General features: G+C 45.0%; 1 protein-coding gene across 1 annotated transcript in view; it reads right to left on the bottom strand.

Annotated features, from left to right (window-relative positions):
- Window positions 1-23706, bottom strand: part of Top6bl (TOP6B like initiator of meiotic double strand breaks) — an 87007-nt gene that overhangs the window by 3636 nt on the left and 59665 nt on the right. The window contains 4 exon segments of the mRNA XM_059263263.1: window positions 6646-6744; window positions 12005-12115; window positions 14995-15116; window positions 19357-19503. Coding sequence (XP_059119246.1) covers window positions 6646-6744; window positions 12005-12115; window positions 14995-15116; window positions 19357-19503 — 479 coding nt within the window.

Raw genomic sequence — 23706 nt, 5'->3', positions numbered from 1 at the left:
TCCTTGGATTTAACACTGGAGCATTCTAGTCTGCACCCTAGAAAGCCACCTTAGAGAACTGCCTATTTCTCCTTCAACTATAGATGGGTTAATTCCATATTAGGTGAGTTGGCTAGTTACCATGGAAACAAAGTGATGGCCCACAAGTGAAGGAATTTGACCTGCGCCTTGATCGTGTAGTTCACGGCTGAAGCCACTAGGTGCCACTGTTGTGCCACCAGTGAGTTATCACAAAGAGGCTGGTACTCCAGGGAAGAAGTCATGACAGGATCTAGGTACGCTCTTCCCTGGACTTGCCACCCAGTCCTACAAAGGCACAATGACCAGGCCTTGAAATACTGCCAGCTACTGGCTGTGTGACTGGCAAGTTTTAAGTTTTACAGTTACGTTACCTATAAGATGGAAAACAAAGACCCAACTCAACATCTTTGTGGAGACTGAAGTGGAACTACAGACTAGGTACCCTGTAAATGCTCCTTCCGAGATCCTCGAGTTCCCCAGCCATCTGCCAAGCTAAGTGGGCTGTGGATGGCCGAGGCGACGGGCCATCACTAGAGCCAGGCAGGGTAAAGAGGTCAGATAGATTCTTTGAGATCTCACTGGGATGGATGTCAGAGAGGTCCACGCAAAAGCTCTTCAGAGGCAGACACACTCCTAGACCCTGAGGGGTCTTTCCGGGTGCTGAGGATGGCTCATGCTGTACTCTCGAGATGTGCCTGGTCACAGTGACCTGGATTGTGCCCCTTCCCCACATGTCCACGCCCTAACACCAAGTGCCTGTGAATGTGAGATTGTTTGGAAAAAGGGTCTTGACAGATCTAATTAAGGATTCAGAGATAGGACCACACTGCCGGCTGGATTCAGGGCAGGCCCTCCTAAAGCTGAGAAACAGTTGGGTAGGGAAAGGCTCGGTGAAGATGGAGGCAGAAACTGGAGTTATGTAAGCCACAAACTAGGAAATCAGAGAGAGAGGATTCTCTCCCAGTGCTTCTGAAGGAAGCACAGCCCCACTCACACCTTGATTTTGGACTTCTGGCTTCCAGAACTGACAGAGTAAATGATGTTTTTAAGTCGTAAGTTTCTGGTACTGTCTTACAGCATTGCTAGGAAACTAATCCAGTAGTTATGGGCTTTACATGCTTGAGGTGAGGCCATTAGCTCTCCAACATGGTGAAAACAGGGAGCTTTGCAGTGAGCCAGCTAAGGGCTGCACACAAGTATGACGAAAGTTGTGAAGGGAGCATGCTGTGTGGGCTGTCGAGCCCCACTGAAGGGAAGGGGGACAAATCCAAGAAATCTCAAGATCCTTCCATGCCCGAGCACCTACGATCCCTGTCCAGCCAGCCAGACCGAGGTACAGAGAGGAGAACAACTGCAGAGGGCATGCTGAAGACCTGTTCCTTCAGAAGATTAGGAAGTGAGCGCTGACACAGTTTGAGGGGCTGGAGAGAGTGCAGCAGGTAAGAGGCTTGTGCCTCTTGGAGAGGGCAGGACCACATGCAGCTCCAGCTCCAAGGGATCACGTGTGAATTGAGCTCTCCCGTTATGGTTGAGCAGTGCTCCACCATGGAGATACACATCAGGCTGCTTGGCCACCAACCTCTAGACACAAGATTGTTCCCAGCTTGGGGTTCCAGCAAACAAAGGTACTGTGCACATGGATGCACTAGACACTGAGACATAGTGGGGTAGCTAGGGCAGATGGGGATATACGTAACTTCTAAAGAAACTGCCAAATGGCCTTCCAAAGGCCTTCCCTACCTCATCTTTTGAGACAGGGTTTCACCATGTTGCCCAGGTTGGGCCTAGGCTAAATGGTCCTCCTACCTCAGCTGCCAGAGCTGAAGCTACAGGCGCACGTCACCATGCCCAGTGGTCTTTTGATTCTCAATATCTGTGGTTTTCATTTGAATTTTCATACTACTAATAATGAGCTTATGTATTTATTTGCAGTTTAGGTGTTTTGTATGGGCACTTTGATTAAGTGTGTGTTCACTAGAACTCTTAAAATATATTCTGGAGCCCATGGCTATTTTTCAACTAGAAATATGATTTCTTCCATAGGATTATCCTTGTCACAAGGGTATTTACTCTTAATGAATTGCCCATTTCATCATTTGATGTCAAATGTACTGCCAAATAGCTGTTCCTTCCTGATAATTAAAAAATAACAGATGCCATATCTCTAATTTCTGATAGTAGCATCTTATAGTTTAAAAAAAATCCGAGAGAAGGCATTCTTGCTATGCAGCTCAATTTGGTCTTGAATTCACTATATAGTCCAGGCCTGCCTTAGACTCTCCATGTTCCTGCCTCACCCTCCTGAGTACTAGGATTACAGGTGTGCGTGACACATGGAGCCTTCTCTTTTTATTCTGGTTTACCTGGTTACACCTTTATTAATATTCTCAGTGCAGTATACCTTTTAGTCTCAGGGGGCTTCTTTCTTTTTATGTCATATTACTCTCCACTTGGCTCTTTATTATTTCATTTCCTCCAGTGTGCAGCCTGTTCTTCCCAGTCCAGTTAACACCACTGGAAGGCAAGGTTGCTGGGTTGAGATTGCTCTTTCCTTCTAGGTATTACAGCATTAGCTGTAGTCCGTTAATTTCAATCATTTGCATTTCACTTAATTAAAATATGTCTAACTTTTTTTTTGCTTCATGTTTTACCTCATTTATCATTTATTTTCCAAACACTTTAGAATCTTCTAGATGTTTTTCTGTCATTAGTTTTATTTTAGTAGTTCTAATGTGGTCAAAACATACTTAGAGGCTGGTGATGTCGCTGAGTGGGTAAAGAGCTTGCCAGCATGCCTGGCAGCCTGAGTTCCCTCTCTGGAGCCCATGTGGTAGGAGGGCCCTGATTCCTGCAAGTCAGCTCTCTGATTTCTACATATGCACTGTGGCAAATGTCACAAATAAGTGTTAACACACACATACCACAAACTTCAGAGCAAGATGGTTCACTGGGTAAAGGTACTTGCTGCCAAGCCTGACTACCTGAATTCAGTCCCGGAAACACTACATGGTGGACGGAGGAACAGCTTCTGCAAGTTGTCCCCTGATCTCCACACATGCACCACAGCATACATACATCACACAAATAAATAGACGGAATAACAATATAAAACGTTTGTATGATTTTAAGTAAGTTTATATCGAGAGATATCTAATGGCTGGGAATATGGTCTTCTGGTTCTGATATCTAATGACTGGGAATATGATCTTATCTGATACAGAAGTATATAATGGCTGGAATATGCACCGTTCTGATTTAGAAGTATGTAATGGCTGGAATATGCACTGTTCTGATTTAGAAGTATGTAATGGCTGGAATATGCACTGTTCTGATTTAGAAGTATCTAATGGCTGGAATATGCACTGTTCTGATTTAGAAGTATCTAATGGCTGGAATATGCACTGTTCTGATTTAGAAATATCTAATTGCTAGAATATGCTCTATCCTGCTGAATGTATCCTATGTACATGAAAAGAACTGTATTCTTCCATGGTTGGACAAACTGTTTTTTATGAACATCAATTAGGTCAAATTGATTGATAGCACTATTAAAGTCTTATACAGACTTACTGATTTCCTGTCTGGCCATCCTATCAATTATTGAGAAAAGTATGTCAAAATCTCCAAGCATAGTTTGGATTTAGCTCTTTGTACTTAGAGTTTCTTCATTTTGTTTCTTGTGTTTTAAAGCCTTCTTAAAAGGTCTGTGCATGTTTGGGACTACAGACAGCCCCTGGGTTACGGTGGTTTGCCATGGGCTTCACAATGGTGGGAAAACACCTTCAGGTTGCCTTGTGATCTCCCCCTCACTTCTTTTCTTTTTCTCTTTCTTTCTCTTTTGTTTTTCAAGACAGGGTTTCTCTGTGTATCTCTGGCTGTCTCGGAACTCACTCTGTAGACCAGGCTGGCCTCGAACTCGGAGATCCACCTGCCTCAGCCTCCTAAGTGCTGGGATTAAAGGCGTGTGCCACCACTTCCTGCCCCCCTTTTCAGTACAGCATTTAGTATATTCCATGAGCTATTGTGTAAAATTGGCCTTGTGTTTAGATGGTTTTTCCCAGGTGAAAGCTGTTGTAAGTGTCTGAACATATTTAAGTTAGACTGGGTTATGATAGTCAGCTGTATTAAATGAAATTTTACTTCTGATGATTTTAGCTTATGATGGGTCATTATAATGTAATCCAACTGATGATTTTAACTTATGATGGGTCATTATAATGTAATCCAACTGTAAGTTGAGTAGCATCTACAGTGTCTTCAGGACAAACATTTCATCCGTATGAAATGACCCTCTTTATGAATGTGTGTGTGATGTGAGTGTGAGCAGGTGCATGCCACAGCATGAATGTGGAGGCCTCCCTTATGGGGAGTTTTCTCCTTCCGCCTTGTTTTGGAGGCAGGGCCTCTCTCTTGCTGTTTCTGCTCTGCTGTGTCCTACTCCAGGCTAGCTGAACCACAAGCTCCCAGCCGATTCTCCTGCCTGTACCTCCCAGCTTGCCATAGGAGTGCTGAGATCACAGACACACTACCACATAGGGCTCTTTACATGGGCTCTGGGAATCACTCAGCTCTCCAGACTTTCTCAGCAAGAACCTGAGCCATCTTGCTGACACTGAAAGGACCCTATTTATCCCACATAATATTTTCCACTCTGAAATTTACTTTGTCTGATGCTGACAATAGCCTCTCTAGCTCTATTTTGTGTTAATGTGGTGTATATTTTCCTGTGTGTGCATGCTCATGCGTGTGTATATGTGTGTGTGGACATGGTGGACTCTTGTCAGAGCTGATAAAAACCTCAACTCCTCCAATTCTCTTGCTTCCTTTTTCATTAGCTGCTGGGGCCTTGCTGTCCATACTCTCTAACCACCAGAGTTTTAAGGCACCTATTCTTAAATATTTTGCCATAGCAATGTCAAATGGACTATGGCAGTACCCATGGGTTTCCAGCCCCGTGGTTTACCTCAGGCAGACTGCTAAGCTTTACCTGCACTGCCTCCCTTACTTGATGGCCTCCATACTCTTCTCTAGATGGGATGCTGGGGTAATCATCATTTTGTTTGAATAAAAAACATTTTTTTCCAGCTGGGCTGTGGTGGTGCACGCCTTTAATCCCAGCCTCTCGAGGCAGAGGCAGGCCATCTCTGAGTTCGGCCACCCTGTGCTACAGAGCAAGCTCCAGGACAGCCAGGGCTATACAGAGAAACCCTGTCTCAAAAAAATAGAAAAAAAGATTTCCGCAATAGGATATGGTGGTACACAACTTTAATCCCAGCACTCAAGAAGCAGAGTCAGGCAGATCTCTATGAATTCAAGATCAGCCTGATCAACATAGAGTGCCAGGCCAGCCAAGGCTATATAGTAAGACCCTGTTCTCAAAACTTTTTTTTGCTTTCCATTTCTCAGAAATGACCATTCTATTTATTGCCTGATGTTAAGGAGCCATGTTGACAATCCCTCCCTCCCTCCCTCCCAGAAGTGACAGTGTAATGATTTAATCTTTAGTCTCTTTTGCTTATTCAACTTATATTTTAGTTTTTAAAAAAGTCAAGAGAAGCCGGGTGATGGTGGTGGTGGTGGTGGTGGCGGTGGTGGCGCCGGCGCCGCACGCCTTTAATTCCAGCACTCGGGAGGCTGAGGCAGGAGGATCTCTATGAGTTCGAGGCCAGCCTGGTCTACAAAGAGAGTTCCAGGAAAGGCACCAAAGCTACACAGAGAAACCCTGTCTTGAAAAAAAAACAAAAACAAAAAACAAACAAACAAACAAAAAAGTCAAGAGAAGCCGGGTGGTGGTGGCACACGCCTTTAATCCCAGCACTCAGGAGGCAGAGGCAGGTGGATCTCTGTGAGTTCCAGGCCAGCCTGGTCTACAGAGTGAGTTCCAGGACAGCCAGGGCTGTTACACAGAGAAACCCTGTCTCAAAAAACAAAACAAAACAAAACAAAACAAAAACCAGCTCCAGGTGTGATGGCGCACACCTTTAATCCCAGGAGGCAGCTCTCTAAGTTCAAGTCTAGCCTGGACTACAGAGGGAGTTCAGAACAGCTAGGGCTACACAGAGAAACCTGTTCTGAAAAACCAAAAGGGGAGGGAGGGAGGGAAAGCGAGCCAGAAAGGTAGCTTTAGTTGAACAATTATTACCAGGTACACCTGGAATGAAGGCACACCGAGTTGTCTAGCTGGGACCTCTCCTTGTTAGAGGACACTGTCCCAAAGGTGCCGGGGTTCTCTCACCCCCTTGAGAGTAGAGACTTCAACTGCTCTAGACCTCTGGCACACAGAAAGGAGCTCTGTTAACGGTAGATTTTTATTAAACACAACTGCACAACAGTGATTTCAGGTATGCATTATTATCATTTCACTCACGTAGAAACCAAAGCTCACAAAAGTTAAATCTCTAACGACACCAACAATGACTCAGTGGTAGAAATGGAACTCAGTCCTCCATGCTCTCGGCTTCTACAAAGCACTTGGTTCTGGAACGTTTCTCAGGGCCAAGGCATCTTTGCTAAAAGGCCAGCCATACGATCTGAAGCATTTGTACTCACCTACCCTGAACTTAGGGTTCCCACATCAAAATGGGAGACTTCCACTAGAATACTGAGTATTATGGTTACACTTACCTGTTCTGTGTCACATGAGCAGTGGTGCCGAAGTCGGTGCTGGGTGGTATCATAAAATATTCTATGCAGTTTGGTCCCAAATTCCTGTGTGTCAGCTGCCTGAAATTCATGAGAAATAGGAGGTACTGAATTCACCACTGGGAACCAAAGGGGAGGCACTGCAGAGCCCGAGGAAGGCAAGAGATGGCCTTCTCTGTATTACAACTCTGTCTCTATGGGAGATAGAGAGGCAGAGAAGGGCCCGAGATACTTGGTATGTGGCTTCCATATGTCCTCCCACCTAAGCAAGATCCTTCAACCAAGATCTCTGTCTACAGCAGATAAATATCCCAGCGATCCCTCTGTCTCATGACTGGGTTGTGAAAGATTCTCTTCCATAAGATGATCGAGAAAGCAGTGATTCCACTGAGGCTGTGGAGTTCCTCAGTAAGGCTGAGGAAGAGGTAGGAAGTCTTCCTCAGAAAACAAGCCTTCTGGAGAGAAGAGAACCAGAGAACACAGTCTGTATCCAGGGCATATGAATCAGCCTTTGATGCTTTAATACAGGACTGTAGGATATCAGAGTTAACGAACACGAGGAATCACCTGAAACCATACACTAATTAAAAGAAATTATCTTTGTGTGTTTGCATGTTTGTAAGCCATGTGTGTGCAGGATCCTCAGAGGCTAGAAGAGGCGTCGATTCCCCTGGGGATGGCTGTGAGCCACCTGATGTGGGTACTTGGAACTAAACTCGGGTCCTCTGGAAGAACAGCAAGTTCTTTTATAACAGCTGAGCCATTTCTCCCAGCCCCTAACACATTAATTTTATAGACAAGAAATTGAAATTCAAAAAAGCGAACCACCCAAGATCAGGTAGGACAAAGCCAGGGCCACTTCTTCTTACCCCATCACCCACATGCCCAAAGATGAAGTCATGACTCAAAGGCACTTGCTTATAAAGGCAGTATTCTTTGTGCCACTAGTTCAAAGCACTTAATCTAGGAAACAATTTTAGATAAAACAAGATATCACATACAGTATTAACTGAAGCACTATTTACATACAGCAATAAATGTTACCAACTTAAATGCCCAAAATTAGAAGACTGGATTATTAGATTAAGTAATAAAGTATACTATTTATTAACCAGAGCAAATTCTAACTCTTTTGAAGTTGGTAAAATGCCATTTTATATACAAAAATATAGTTCCTTGGTTTTAACTATGAATATGAGATGTGCAAAAATTAAAATTATATTGATAGATATTAGCATTTAAGTTTTTCTATGTGTTATATTATCTTTTAAGGAAAAAAAAAAAGCACATAAAAATGAAGGAACAGCCAGGCATGGAAGCAGAGGCAGGTGGAGCTCTGTGAGTTCAAGACCAGCTCATCTACACAGAGTTCCCGAGCAGCCAAAGCTTGTCTTGGGGAAAAGGCAGCATCGACAAATAGGGAGTCTGTGATCTGCTCTCAACTGGTCACCATATAACCCGAAAGGAATACAGGGAACTAACGCATACTGAGAGCCCACCACACAGTCTGTATTTCTAGTCTCAGTTGCTCGGCCACTACAACAAACTTTCATAGACTAAGAGGCTTATAAATGCTACAGATTTCTTTCTCACACTCTTGGCTATCTGAGATCAGGGTATGTGATGGTGACCATTAATGTTAATTGTCACCTTGACAAAATTTAGAATCACCTGGATGGAAGGCCTCTGGACAGACCAGTGATTATCCCGATTACAGTAACTGATGTGGGAAGACCCCCCCCCCCACTTTTTTTTTTTTTTGTTTTTCGAGACAGGGTTTCTCTGTGTAGCTTTGGAGCCTGTCCTGGAACTCACTCTGTAGACCAGGCTGGCCTCGAACTCACAGAGATCCACCTGCCTCTGCCTCTCGAGTGCGCCACCATTGCCCGGCTACCCTTCTTAATTGTAGGTGGAACTGTTAGTTCCTCATCAGGAGATCATGAACTGTATGAAACGGGGAAGCGGGAGGGGTAATAGCCTGCACCCACACATTCACTGCTGTGTGTCTTAGAGTTTCTATTTCTGTAGTAAGACACCATGACCAAAGCAAGTTGGGGAGGAGATAGTCTGTTTTATCTTACAACTCTCGGGTCACAGCCCATCACTGAGGAAGCCAGGGTAGGAACTCAAGGCAGGAACTGAAGCGGAAGCCACGAGGAACACTGCTTTACTGGCTTTCCATGGCTTGCTCAGTCCACTTTCTTATATACCCCAAGACCACCTGCCCAGGCATAGCGCCATCCTATCACATCAATCATTAATCGAGAAAATGTCCCACAGGCTTGCCTACTGAGCTGCTGTTTTCTCAGTTGAGGTTCCCTCCTCTCAGATGACTCCAGCGTCTGTCAAGTTGACCAAACACTGGCCAGCACACTGTTACTCTGACTACAGATGCAGGGTGATCAACTGCTCCGAGCTCTCGCTGTCCTGACTTCCATGATGAACTGTAAGCCGAGGTAAACCCTTCTCTCAGATTGCTTCTGTCAGAGCGTTTTAGCACAGCAGTGTTAGAGACCAAGGTCAGGTCTCAGCACAGTTGGGGTCTTTCCCTGTGTCCTCACACTGCAGAGGGTCAAGGGTTTCTCTGGAGCTACTTGATTTTTTTTTTTTTAATTTACTGGATGGGGTGCCACGATGCATGTGGGGGACAGAGTACAACCTGTGGGAGCTGGTTTTCTCCCTCCGCCGTGTAGCTCCCGATGATCAAAGTCAGTATGTCAGGCTTGGTAGCAAGTGTCTCTACCCACGGCCATCTCACCAGCTATGAGTCCACTTAATTAAGAACTAATCCTGGCCAGGTAGTTGTGGCTCACACCTTTAATCCCAGTGGCAGCAGAAGGTGGATCTGTGTGAGTTCAAGGTCATTCTGGTCTATGGAGTGAGTGCCAGTCAGGGCCACACAGAGAAACTCGGTTACAAAAAAACAACCAAAAAAAGAAAAAGAAAACAAAAAAAACTAATCCTGTTGTGGGGTATTCACCAGAAAAGACTGCTCAGATATGGGTGTAAGCCAATAGAAAGTCTTTATTAGCTGGCTGGCGACTACACTGGGTGTTCGGGATCCCAGTGCAGCACTGAGCCTTTTTCAGGGTGGGCACACAAACCATGTTCTGGGCTGACATACTTCAGTTAACAGGAACAGCTAGTCAGAAGCAGAACTACAGAAGCTAAAGAAGCAAGGCTAGTACTTTGAGAGATGTTCCCGGAAGTCTTTCATTAAGTCTTTGCTTTAGTTTTGACAGGTGGTGCTGTCTATGTGCTGAGTTTTATAGCCTGAATGGTACTTCCACCATGGAGTCAGTTGTGCTAAGGTCTGGGGCCTGTTATAATCCCATTCATATGACCACCCCTCAGAGAACTAAACAGCCAACTGAAGAGCACAACCTCAACTCTTAGAAGTTTCCTTTAGGCTGTACACCTTTGATCCCAGTACTTGGGAGGGAGAAACAGGAGGATATCTATGAGTTCAAGGCCATCCTGGTCTACATAGTGAGTTCTGGACTTTTTATTTATTTATTTATTTATTAAAAGATTTATTTATTTATTATGTATACAGTGTTCTGTCTGCATGTACACCTGCAGGCCAGAAGAGGGCACCAGATCTCATTACAGATGGTTGTGAGCCACCATGTGGTTGCTGGGAATTGAACTCAGGACCTTTGGAAGAACAAGCAGTGCTCTTAACCTCTGAGCCATCTCTCCAGCCCATTCTGGACTTTTTATATAGACCCTATTTCAAAAAGAAAAACATTTGCTTTGTGTATGTGCATGCAAGCATGTACAAGTGCACGCCTGTACATGTACAACCACAGAGTGCACGTGTAAAGTTCAGAGGACAACTTCCAAGAGTTATTTTCTTCAACTATATGGGCTCCAGGGATCAAACTCAGACGCAATCAAGTTTGGCAGCAGGTGTTTTTACCTGAGATATCTTGACAACTCCAGAAACTTGAAAATATCTTGAGCTAGGTATGGTAGCCTAAGACCACCATGTTGAGGGTTAGGATTTCAACATGTTAAGTTTGGAATGATACAAACATTCAGACTGTAGCCTACATTTCGCCCCCAACCTATGAGGGGCTCATATTTTCCCCCAACTTTTTTTTTTTTTTTTTTTTTGGTTTTTTGAGACAGGGTTTCTCTGTGTAGTTTTGCGCCTTTCCTGGAACTCGCTTTGGAGACCAGGCTGGCCTCGAATTCACAGAGATCCGCTTGGCTCTGCCTCCCAGCGCTGGGATTAAAGGCGTGTGCCACCACCGCCCGGCTTTTCCCCCAACTTTTAAACAAGTTTCAGAGAAGTTAAATATAGGCCTAACTCCACGTAGCAAGTAAACGAGTCAAGGATCAACTGACCCCCAAACTCTGGTGCCAAACTACATCACTCACTCCATTCTGTCACATATACACGGCACTATGTCTGCTCGGTATGTCTGTGTATTGTGTCACCGTGAGGTAGCGAAGCGTTCTTCCACAAGGTTGAACTGGGAATCAAGGGTCTAATTCTAGCTCTCTCTGAGCATAACTTTTCTCATTTATAAAAAGGGTATATTTACCACTATCCTTCAACAAATTTCTTTTTTTAATTAATTATTTATGTTTTGAGACAGGGTTTCTGTGTAGCCCTGGCTGTCCTGGAACTCGCTCTGTAGACCACTTGAACTCAGAGCCGCCTGCCTCTGCCTCTCAAATGCTGTGACTAAAGGTATGCTCCACCATAGGTGTTCTGCCTGCTGTATGCCTGTGCACCACATGCGTGCCTGGTGCCTAGAGGCCAGAGGAGGGCATCAGATGCCCTGAAACAGATAGTGATGAGCTGCCATATGGGAGCTGGGCATTGAACCCAGGTCTTCTGGGAGAGCAGCTCTTTTTTTATTTTGGTTTTTCAAGGCAGGTAGCCTGGCTCTCCTGGCCCAGGCTGGCCTCAGAGAGATCCTCCTGCCTCTGCCTCCTGAGTGCTGGGATTAAAGGTGTGCACCACCACTGTCTGGTGGGAGAGCAGCTCTTAACTGCTGAGCCGTCTCTCTAGCCCCAACAAATACCTGAAAACACTCAAGGCTGGTACCAAGTAGAGAACACTCCAGGTGCTTCTCTTGGCGCTGCAGGTTGTAGGCCTGCTGCAACACTGCAGGTTGTAGGCCTGCTGCAGTAATGCAGGTTGTAGGCCTGCTGCAACACTGCAGGTTGTAGGCCTGCTGCAGTAATGCAGGTTGTAGGCCTGCTGCAGCACTGCAGGTTGTAGGCCTGCTGCAGTAATGCAGGTTGTAGGCCTGCTGCAGCACTGCAGGTTGTAGGCCTGCTGCAGTATCACTCAGCAGTGTCGACCCCATCTGCATCCGCTAACCTCAAGAGCCTGGAGGCATGTCGTCCTGAAGCTGCTGCAGGTGCTTCCAGTCAGCACACTCATGATGGAGTTCACAGCCACAGAGAGGGAGCCCTGCAGTCTCTGATGAGCCTGGAGTAAGGAGAAAACATCAGTCCCAGAGCACCAGCTCCAAGAACGCCAAAGGGGCAAAGACTGCAGTCAAGGCAGAGTATCAACAGTGCCATCGCCAATACTAACAAGATCATGATGATGTTTTCTGTTGTGACAAGGACTTTACAATTCAAAACATTCTCTTCCATAGAGATGGCATATGATATGACATACTAAGAAAAGACAGTAAGACACTGGGTAGGAACCAGGGAATGTAGCTCAGTTGATAGAATGATTGCCTAGCATGCATGAGACCATGGACCAGCACAGAATAAATCAGGTGTGGTAGCACACACCTGTAACCCCAGCACCCTGGAGGTGGAGGCAGGAGGGTCAGAAAGAAGGTCAAGGTAATTTTCCATTGAAGCTAGCCTAGACTATTCCAGTCCTTGTTTCCCAAACAAACAAAACAATGAAACAGATATTTGGCACTGGAGATGAATCAGAGGTTATGAGCAGTACTGCTATTGCAGAGGTTTGGTTCCCAGCACCTGTCAGGCAGCTCACAGCCACCTAACTCCAGTGGCCTCTATCCACACACACAAACACATAGTAAAAATACTTTGTATGTTTGTTTCTATGTGTTATGACAGGGTCTCACTGTGTAGCCCTGGCTGGCTAGGAATTCACTATGTAGACTGTTAGGGTTCTGCCACTCCTTCAGCTACATGACCGCACATGCGCAGTTCAGTAGCCAAGTAAGGGGCCTTACATCTTATGTCATCCATGCACAGCATGGTCATGCAATCTGTGTGGCATAGCTCCATAAGCCCACACGCACAGGGAAATCCTTTAAAAAGCAGTCACAGACTCCCCTCCCTCCCTCTCTGCACATGTCTTTCACAGGCCTGGTCATTCTCTTTTGTCTCCCCACCCCCAATAAAGCTCTGATACTGGGTTTTGTTGTACCTTGTGACCTTTCTTGCATGATAACAAGTGCCACTTTTTTTTTTGGTTTTTCGAGACAGGGTTTCTCTGTGTAGCTTTGCTCCTTTCCTGGAACTCACTCTGTAGCCCAGGCTGGCCTCAAACTCACAGAGATCCGCCTGCCTCTGCCTCCCAGTGCTGGGATTAAAAGCATGTGTCACCACCGCCCACACAAGTGCCACATTTAAAACCAACATAGACCAGACTGGCATTGGCTTCAGAGACCTGGATTAAAGGTATGTGCCACCACACCCAACTTTTTTTTTTTTTTTTTTTTTTGAGATAAGGTTTCTCTGTGTAGTCTTGGCTGTCCTGGAACTCACTCTGTAAACAAGGTTGGCCTCAAACTCACAGAGATCCACCTGCCTCTGCCTCCCAAGGGCTGGGATTAAAGGTGTGTGCCACCACTGCCCAGCACACCCGACTTTTATTTATTTTTATGTATATGGGTGTTTTGCATGAATATTTGTGTACCACGTGTGCCTGGTGCCAGCAGAGGCCAGAAGAGGGCACCAGATCCCCTGGAACTGGAGTTACAGACAGTTGTGAGCTGCCTTGTGGGTGCTGGGAATTAAATCAGGTCCTCTGGAAGAGCAGCCAGTGCTCTTAACTGCTGAGACACCTTTCCAGATCTAAAAATAAATCTTAAAAAAGCAAACAAAATAAAACAAATATTTAATTTTTTGCTTTAGACTTGTCTGAGTGCACGGATGTGTAGGTTGCACATGTCACAGTGCATGTGTAGGGGTCAAAGAACAACTCCACAGAGCTGGTTCTCTCACTCCACCTTTATGAGTCTCTGGGATCAAATGCAGTTGGTCAGGGTTGTGTGGCAAGTGCTTTGACCACGGAGTCATCTCACTGGCCCCTTTGTGGCAGGGTCTCACACTACTGTTGCTACAGGACTGCACATGCGCTGTTCAGTAGCCAAGCAAGGGTCCTTACGTCCTATGTAATCTGTGTGCTGCGTGATCACACAACCTATGCGCATGCGCGGTGTAGCTATGTGTGCCTATATGCGCATGTGCAGGGGAATCCATAAAAAGCAGGTCACAGACTCCTCCCCCACTTCTTCCTTCTCCTTCTTCCTCTCTCTCTGCACATGTCTGTCAAACAGGCCTGATCACACTCTCTCCTGTCCCCCTGCTTCTCTTAATAAATTCTCATAGTGGGTTTTGTTGTGCCTTGTGGCTTTTCTCTCACAGGAAACAGCGCCACTTAATGAATAACACTGCGCTGCTGCATAAAACTAACAACTATAGCCTAGGCTGGCCTAGAAATCATTCTGTAACTCAGGCTGGCCTTGAACTTTCAGTAATCCTGCCTCAATCTTCCAAGTGTTGTGATTACATACAGAAGCTACCAGATCCAGCTCAACTTAATGTTGGTTGTTTTTGTTGTTTTTAGTTTTAAACTTTGCTCTTCAGTTGGCTGTTTTTTCTACAAGGGATAGGCATAGGAAGTAGGAAATGTATTACCAAAAGTGCACAGATTGGAAGAACTCAGTCTGGGCAGAAGCAAGTGGGACATTATGAAAGAATTGGGAAAATGAGGAAAAAGGGTAAGGTTTACTGAAACAGCTCGAGAATATGTGGGGGTCAATATGCAGTGATGCACGCTTATAATCCCAGCACTCGGGAGGAGAGGCAGGCAGATCTGTGAGTTTGAGGCCAGCCTGGTCTACAGAGTGAGTTCCAGGACAGCCAGGGCTACACAGAGAAACCCTGTCTTGGAAGAAAAAAAAAAAGAGGTATGGTAGCCATGGTTTTTGTTTGTTTTTTGTTATTTCTGTGGCTGCTCAAGCACACACTGGTCACTGTGGCCTAAGTGAAAGCTTAACTCCCTGTCCAGATGCAGCATTAGGACCTCACTAAGGCGCAGAACAGAAGGCACACGGAGGAGACTGTACACTCCCCCTTGTAGTTTATTACCTGGGCAGCCTGGTGATGCCGCTCCAAGACCTGGTCCACGGCTGAGTGGATGGAGTCTCGCACTGTGCTGCGGCTCTCTGAGAGGATGGCACTGAGATGAGCTGTGAGCAGAGTATGGAGTCCTAAGAGGATGAGAAGGTTGGGATCCATGAATGAGGGCGACACTGCTCAGGACTGCTGTCCACATGCTCTGTGTTAGGACTGGGGCGGGGGTAAGGCCTCCTGAAGAAGCTGCTTCCACCTCTCCACAAATAACTGATTTTCAGAGACAGCCCCTCTCAATTCCCATTTGCAAATAAAAGCAAGCTTAGTTTAGGAAAATTAAAGTGAGTCACATTGCTTCTGAAGAAACAAATGCTTAACCCATGCTATGAACAGTGGCATGGTGTCTTCCAAGAAGGAGGAGCCTCTCAGGAGGTCTGACCTCCCAGTCCTTCTTGAGCATCACCCGTAAGTGAGCTGCCGCTGTCAGCAGTGTGCCATCTCTTTCCAATGTGGCAAAGGAAGGCTAAAGCTTTAAAAATGATTTAAATAAAAAAACGTATAAAACGGGGTAAGGGCTGGGATGTTGTTCAGTTGGGAGAGCGCTTGCCTAGCATGTAAATAGCCCTGGGTTTGATCCCCAGCATCACATAAACTGAGCATAGTTCCACACACCTATAATCCAGCACTTGGGAGGTGGAGGCAGGAGGATAAGGAGTTCAAGGGCATCCTCAGCTGTCCAGTGAATGTGAGGCAGCCTGGAGACATACAAGATCCTGGCTCAAACTAATTAAAAATTAGATGATGTAATCATAGTCACCTCTGCTAGCATCACTCAGAAACTGACATGTGGGGCTGGAGAAGTGGCTCAGTAGTTAAGGGCACTTGCTCTTACAGAGGACCAGGTTCGATTCCCAGCACCTACATGGTGACTCACAACTGTCTGTAACTCCAGTTCCAGGGGATCCGACTCCTGTTCTGGGCCTCTGGCCTAAGGATGCTAAGCACCCATGTGGTATATATACATATACATAGGTTAAACATTCATACACAACACACACACAGACACAGATACACACACACACTTTTTTAAAAAATAAAAGTCAGAAGGAACAGTTCCTATTACAGGGCACCACAATGCTCTCCAGGGAGAGAAAGTTATATGTAGACTTAAAAGGAATCTGGAACTAGAAGTAAGTAAACATAGATTAAAGGTCATTTTTTATTTTTATCACCAACTAGTGATGATGAGGTAACTTCACTCTTCTCGCTTCTGTGCAGAAAATAGCTTTTCTTATGTGTTCTCTCAGATATGTTGTCTAAATAAACTGGGGTCATGTAAAATGAAGTATTCTGAAACACACACGCAATGTTCAAAGGGGAATACTGCTGTTGCTATGGTGACGGAACACGCGGATTCTATTTTATATACTCTGGACCCAAGAAGAACCCAAGAAAAATGAGAAGTTTTTGAAGGCAGACATTTAATTAAAAAAAAAAAAAAGTTATTCCTAAAACTGCTCCTACCACCAGATGCTTTTGGCACTGTGGCAAAATAAGGAGTTAATCATAGAAGTTACCATGACAAGGTGGGCGGGAGGCCAGCTGACTGATTTTTTTTAAAGACACATGAACACAGACTAATTCTGCACAATCTGTTGCCTAAAGCACAGAACTCTGGAGAAGGCACTCAAGGAGGTGAGGAAGGACGGGGAAAGACAGGTCAACTCACCCTTGCTGTCTCTCACCGTGTCTCCTGCAGAGGGTTTTAAGACACCTGCTCTAGTCACTATGCAGCAGTTTTTAAACATTTATTTTTTTTTAAGATTCAAAACTTCATGTTTATCTATATCTATGCACGCATGCATATATGTATGCACACATGCCTCCAGGTGCCCACAGAGGCCAGAAGAGGGTGTCAGATCCCCCTCCTGGAACTTGAGACACAGGCAGTTATAAACCACTTTACACAGGTGCTGGGAACCAAACTCTCCTCTGCAAGAGCAGTACTTGCTCTTAACCACAGAGCCATCTCTTCAGCCCTAGCAGTGATTTTCGTTTTGAGACAGGGTCTCACTATGTAACTCAGGCTAGCCTGGAACTGGCTGTGTAGACCAGGATGGCTTCAAACTCAGTGATCTGCCTGCCTGTCTCCTAAATGTTGGGATTAAAAATGTATGCCACACACTGGGTGGTGGTATTGCAAACCTTTAGTCCTAACACTAGGGTGGGGGAGCAGCGGCAGGCAGATCTTTGAGTTTGAGGCCAGCCTGGTCTACAGAGTGAGTTCGAGGACAGCCAGGGCTACACAAAGAAAACCTGTCTTGAAAAAAAAGAAAATAATAATAAAACAAAACAAAAAGCATGTGCCACCACACCTGGATTTTTATTTATTTTATTATTGTTTTTTAGCAGTGAATTTTTAAGGTTTTTGTTGTTGTTGTTGTTGTTGTTGTTCTTGTTCTTGTTTCGAGACAGGGTCTCTCTGTGTAGTCCTGGCTGTCCTGGAACTCACTCTACAGACCAGGCTGGCCTTGAACTCACAGAGATCTGCCTGCCTCTCCCTCCCGAGTGCTGGAGTAAAAGTGTGTGCCACCATTGCCTAGCAGCAGTGAATTTTTAAATCTAAAACTGAGTACAACTAGTGGGAAGTTGCAAGCCTGTAGAGATATGCTATACAGAGGTGTATAAATTATCCCCGTACAACAAAAAATGATAAGTCACACTGTTTTCAAAGCGTCTGAGTTCTTTGGGTATGTTCAATAGGACTTGGAACATGGTGTCAAACTCAAATTATCCTCTGGCAAGCATTTTAAAAATGCCAGAAAGTAACAGATCTTAAGTCTCGGGCGGGCATTTAGCCTCTGAAGGGCCTTTGATATCTCCTAGTTTAACAACTCATGTTAAAGATTGAAAAGGGAGGCTCAGATGATTTATGTGACTTGATTTTCAAACGTCTCTGAGGAAGCTGGAATCAGAGCGCACAGGAAAACCACCCGGAAGTCCTGTCCACTGCGGCCCTCGTCAGTTTGTCCGCGTGTGCACACGCCCCAGAATCCTCACCAAACTCCCCTCACCCGAACTTCACAAACCCAGGCCTCTTTTCTTTCCCATTCTCTTGTTCTTAATCAATGAGGCAGGGGCACCAAAGAACACTGCCATCTCAGAGTTGACAGCCTGAGCCCAGGAAAGCAGTGCTTCCTCCTCAGGGTGCGCACACACCAGGAAAGCAGGAAGAGGCTTGGAAGGCAGGCAGACAGCAGGAAGAATCAATCTCAGATCTGACAGCCACATATAATTGGCACCAGTCACTGACAGCACTTCTGACTGCATTATAAGCAGTCTTGCTCCCCCCATGATGCAGTGGGAACTAATACCACACCACAGGAACACAACGAGGGCAGAGCCCGCCATAGCTCACGGAGAAAGGAGTACCCAAAGGAGGCGTACAGATCTTTCCTGAAGCATGTCTAGGTGCCGTTTCTTGTAACTTTCCTCAGTTTAGGAATGTGTTATCAACTCTTAAAACTTACTTCCCAGGAGGCTGGGGAGATGGCTCAATGGTTAAGAGCATTGGCTGTTTTCTTCCAGAAGACCTGGGTTCAATTCCCAGCACCCACATAGCAGCTCACAACTGTCTGTAATTTCAGTTCCAGGGGACCCAGCACCTTTACACAGACTCATCAACGCAAATAAATAAGTCATTAAAAAAAAAAACTTACTTCCCAGGGGCTCCTTGGATTAAAGCATGTGATTAAAACATGCAAAGGCTTCCAAATTTTACCACATCTGAGGATCACTAGAGAATCAAGTTACGGAAATATATGTTTCAATCATTCTAGATTTTTACAATATATAGCAAAAATAATAAATTAATCTTGACCCAGGAAGCTGTACATCTTCAAATAACCTAGGTGATTCAGATATTTGTTTTGTGGCCCACAAACTAAAAGCACCACGTTACCCATAAGGAGGAGAACCTTTCTGATAACAGGTTACTGTGCACCTAATAGACACATACCAAAGCACCCCTAACTGTACTTACACAAAAACAGGCTTCTTCCCTTGACTCCATCTAGAAAGGCAGTGATAATTCTTTTTTTTTTTTTCCCCCTGAGACGGTTTCTCTGTGTAGTTTTGATGTCTGTCCTGGATCTCGCTCTGTAGACCAGGCTGGCCTCGAACTCAGAGAGCCACCTGGCTCTGCCTCCTCAGTGCTGGGATTAAAGGTGTACACCACCACTGCCGGCTGATAAATCTTTACAGATTACACAAATACCCAATTTAGGCAGATACATGCATTATACATATAGCCCTTTCTTTATCCACTTAGCACTTGGCACACCCAACCTGGCCGATGATGCATTTTTCTACACATACCCCAGATCTCCACTTGCTGGACTGGGAATCCACTGTGGAAATCCACAAATAGGAAAAGCAGCAGAACCGGTCCCTGTGAGTCCATAACCTGAGACTGATTCCCCTCACTGGATTCCACTTGATAACTCACATCTGGAAGCACCAAATCTAAATAAAAAGATGAGAAATTTGTAAGGTAAGCCCTTAGACACTAAGTGACCAGAACCTTATCCTGACCAAGAAGGAACTACTAGGTCTAAATTCAAACACTCAGTTCTTCTCTTGAATCTGTTCCTCCACCCACATTATGGAAACAAAATACTAATGACTTATTTGAAGAACATAGCCATGTATGTAAAATACAAAGGAAATAGCACCCTTGTGCACTTGCTATGGAAGCATTACATAATAAATTCATTTATTTCTTGTGTAACTTTTTTTTTTTTTGAGAAAGGATCTCACTATGCAGTGCTGGCTGGCCTGAAACTTGATATGTAAACCAGGCTGTTTTTTTTTAAAAAATATTTATTCATTTATTTATTTGAGACAGAATCTCTCTCTCTATGTAGTCCTGGCTGTCCTGGAACTCACTATGTAGAACAGGCTGGCTTCAAATTCACAGAGATCCGTCTCAGGCTGGGTTTGAACTCAGAGTATTCACCTATCTCTGCCTCCAAAGTGTTGGGATTAAAGGTATGGACCACCACACCTGGCCTTCTTGTGGACTTTTTAAAAAATAATTTATTTAACTTTATTTTATGTGCATTGATGTGAGGGTGTCAGATCCCCTGGAACTAGAGTTTCAGATAGCTGTGAGCTGCCATGTGCGTGTTGGGATTTGAACCCGGGTCCTCTGGAAGAGTAGCTAGTGCTTTTAACCATAGAGCCATCTATCCAGCTCCAAATTTTTAAAAAAAAAATATTTTATATATTAGTATTCTACTTGTATGTATACATATGTACCACATATGTGCAATGCCTGTAGAGATCAGAAGAGGGTGTCAGATCCCCTGGAACTGGAGTTACAGGCAGTTGTGAGCTACCATGTGGGTGCTAAGAACTGAACCTGAGTCTTCCTGAGTCCTCCTCAAGAGCCGCAAATACTACTCTTTACTAGTCCCTTCTCTAGTCCCTTCCTGTGGACCTTTTTTTTTTTTTTTTTTTTTGGTTTTTCGAGACAAGGTTTCTCTGTGTAGTTTTGGTGCCTATTCTAGATCTCACTCTGTAGCCCAGGCTGGCCTTGAACTCACAGAGAGAGATCCACCTGGCTCTGCCTCCCGAGTGCTGGGATTAAAGGTGTGTGCCACCACCGCCCTGCCGCCTGGGGACCTTTCTAAGGTAGGTGTGGCTAGTAAGAGTCAGAGATCAGCATCAAACTTGAGTAATGATAGTCCAGGTAACTTGTGCTACATGCCAGGTGCCATGTTAAATTCCTTGTATGTCCTTTCTCAAGATTTAGACTTCATAACACTCAAGTAAGACCTATTGTTATGACCTTTTACAAGTAAGAAAAGAGGCACAGTCTGGTTAAATGCTTTGTCCAGTATGAGCTTGTGAATGGTAGAACTGAGTGGTAGATCTAGCCAGATCAACTAGAAATCTGTGTTCCTAAGTACTAGTCACACCCTTTAAGGTTCCATTGTTGCGGTAATGCCCTCGCTACGGCTACCCATTCACCATGTCCAGTGAGGGGCTGTGGATTAAAAAATAGAGACAAGAAACAGCGAGTCACTCGCCACAGCAGAATGCCGAATGCTGTTTATCGAAGGGCGGAGGAAACCTTAAATACAGGCTTACAGCACAATGGAGGATCCCCGGAGGGCAGAAGTTCGCTACTCAATGTTCTACATTCTTGCATCTAAGCTGTTTACACCAAATGCAGGATATACAAACAAAGAACCTCCAGTGAGCAGGGAATCAGCATAGGGAGGACATCTGGTCAAGGTCAGCAAGCAGGCAACAGTTTACTCAATATTGGTAGGCCGGGGCCCAACAGGGACTTCTTGCTTTGGCAGAGGACTTCTTGTCCTGCCAGAGGGGTTTGTGGGCGACAGCCCCAGTCGCTCTTGGTAGTCGAATCTGTCTTCTCTTTAGCAGTGCACCATGCACCTTCTTCTCAGAACCCAGAGCAGGCAGGGCCTCACTGTGTTCCCTACAGTAGGGGTTTGAAGGACTCCTGCTAGTCATGGGCAAAGGGGGACTGACCCCCTCCCCAACCCAGACACCATACTGTAGTGTGATATTTTGTTTATTGAGACAGGGTTTCTTTGTGTAGCTTTGTGTCTTTCTTGGAACTCACTCTGTAGCCCAGGCTGGCCTTGAACTCAGAGATCCGCCTGCGTCTGCCTCCCGAGTGCTGGGATTAAAGGCGAGTGCCACCACCGCCTGGCTTCTCCAGGATTGGTCGCATTACCGCACTAACGGAGGTCCTATTTTTTTAATCCACAGCCCCTTGCTCGGATATGGTGAACGGGTGGTGGTAGCACGGGGCATTATCGCAACATTCCATAAGGGTAGTCCCAAACCCAGATCCACAGTGGAAAGTATCTCCTGTGGATCCTAGTTCTGTTCTTTAAGAACTGAAGGAGGGCCGGGCGGTGGTGGCGCACAGCACTTGGGAGGCAGAGGCAGGCGGATCTCTGTGAGTTCGAGGCCAGCCTGGTCTACAAAGTGAGTTCCAGGAAAGGCGCAAAACTACAGAGAGACCCTGTCTCGAAAAACCAAAAAAAAAAAAGAACTGAAGGAGGGAGCATGGTGTAGCAGCATGCTCCTATAATATTAGTACTTGGGAAACCAAATACCAGTACAAGAAGGACTACAGCAAGTTGAGGACAGCCTATGCTATACAATTTGACAATGTGTGACCCTGTCTCAAATAGCAAAAAAGAAATGAATGTGAGAAACGAGGGATGTTTTCTGTATTTATTCATTTACAAAGTTAACTGACCAAAGTTAAGACACAGTGAACTGTAGAAACAATGGAAACCAGTAAAGTCTAAGAATGAGAGAAAGGGGCAAAGAGATGATGAGGCTGGGGCTGTAGCTCAGTTGGTAGAGTGCTGCCTAGCATACATGAACCTCTGAGTTCATCCCTAGTACTATATAAATCAGGCCTAGTGACACATGCCTGTAACCCAGCACTTAAGAGACAGAAGCAGAAGGATTAGAAGTTCAAGGTCATTCTTGGTTTCACATCAAATTGGAGGCCAACATAGGCTACAATAAAATTCAATCTCAATTGTTTTTAAAAGTAAGATCCCAGAAATCCAGTTAGGCCTCCCTTCTAGTCAAGACCCATGACACTCTACTTGTTAAGACTGCAAATTATTTCCTCTCAAAGCTACCTACTTCCAGAGACTGTCCAAGGATGCTTCCTCTCATCCCACCCTCTGGGATGGGATGTGTTCTCAAGGACAAAGACCCTTCTCTGGAGGCTGATTTCTTAGATATCCTCAAGATGCTGCCTTATCCCAAGATGCAGCAATGTTTTCATGCTAGTGAAAATCCTAGAATGTCCCTTTCTCTACTGGCCATTTTCCATAGAGCTCAAATACTCAAACTCAGAACCGTAAACCTCCAAGACCTTCACCATGGTTGCAGTTGTATTTATTGATCCAGTTAAACCTCCAAGACCTTCACCATGGTTGCAGTTGTATTTATTGATCCAGTTATTAACCATTCACTTTCTAATAAGTATGCTAATTGTCTTATGTGTATGTGTTTGTGCATCCATGTGCCATGGTGCACGTGTGGAAGTCAGAAGACAACTTGTAAGATAGATCTCTCCTTATACCTTGTGGATCCCAGGGATAAAACTCAGGTCATTAGGGCTTGATAGCAGGTACCTCTGAGCCATCTTGCTGGTCCTAACTTTTCAACATTTAGTACAACTTACCCAAAATTAACATTGTTAGACCCTACATGAGTACCACAGCCAGCTTTCTAGGTTTAATGTTACTAAAGCTGGTATTTGTGTTGCATTTAATTTCTTCTAAGTAGTTTTCTGTGCACTAACACTCATTTAAATAGGAATCATTTCTCTTCCGTGTACAGAAGAGTCTTTGTTCCCTCATCTACTGTTCTAAAGCTTCCAAACTGACAGATGAAAGTACAACATTTGTCCAAGAAGAGCCCTGGGGAAAGCATGAGAAAGAGAGGTACCAGTGGAAGTGAGAAAAGTGTCAGACTCCATGACAAAGCAGGATCTCACTGAGCTATGTGTGGGACACACTGCCTTGTTCTAAGTGGACTCTTAAATGTGGTCAGATCCCTATTCTCTTGTCAACCAACGTATTACTAGGTCCTGTTTTCACAGACATCTGCTTATATATTCATTTCTCTAATTCTTTGGGTTTCTAAATTTTGGTGCAA

Source organism: Peromyscus eremicus, chromosome 1 (assembly GCF_949786415.1).
Source record: "Peromyscus eremicus chromosome 1, PerEre_H2_v1, whole genome shotgun sequence".
Taxonomy (NCBI): domain Eukaryota; kingdom Metazoa; phylum Chordata; class Mammalia; order Rodentia; family Cricetidae; genus Peromyscus; species Peromyscus eremicus.
The sequence above is the reverse complement of the archived record's forward strand: the minus strand, read 5'-3'. Positions and strand labels throughout refer to the sequence as shown.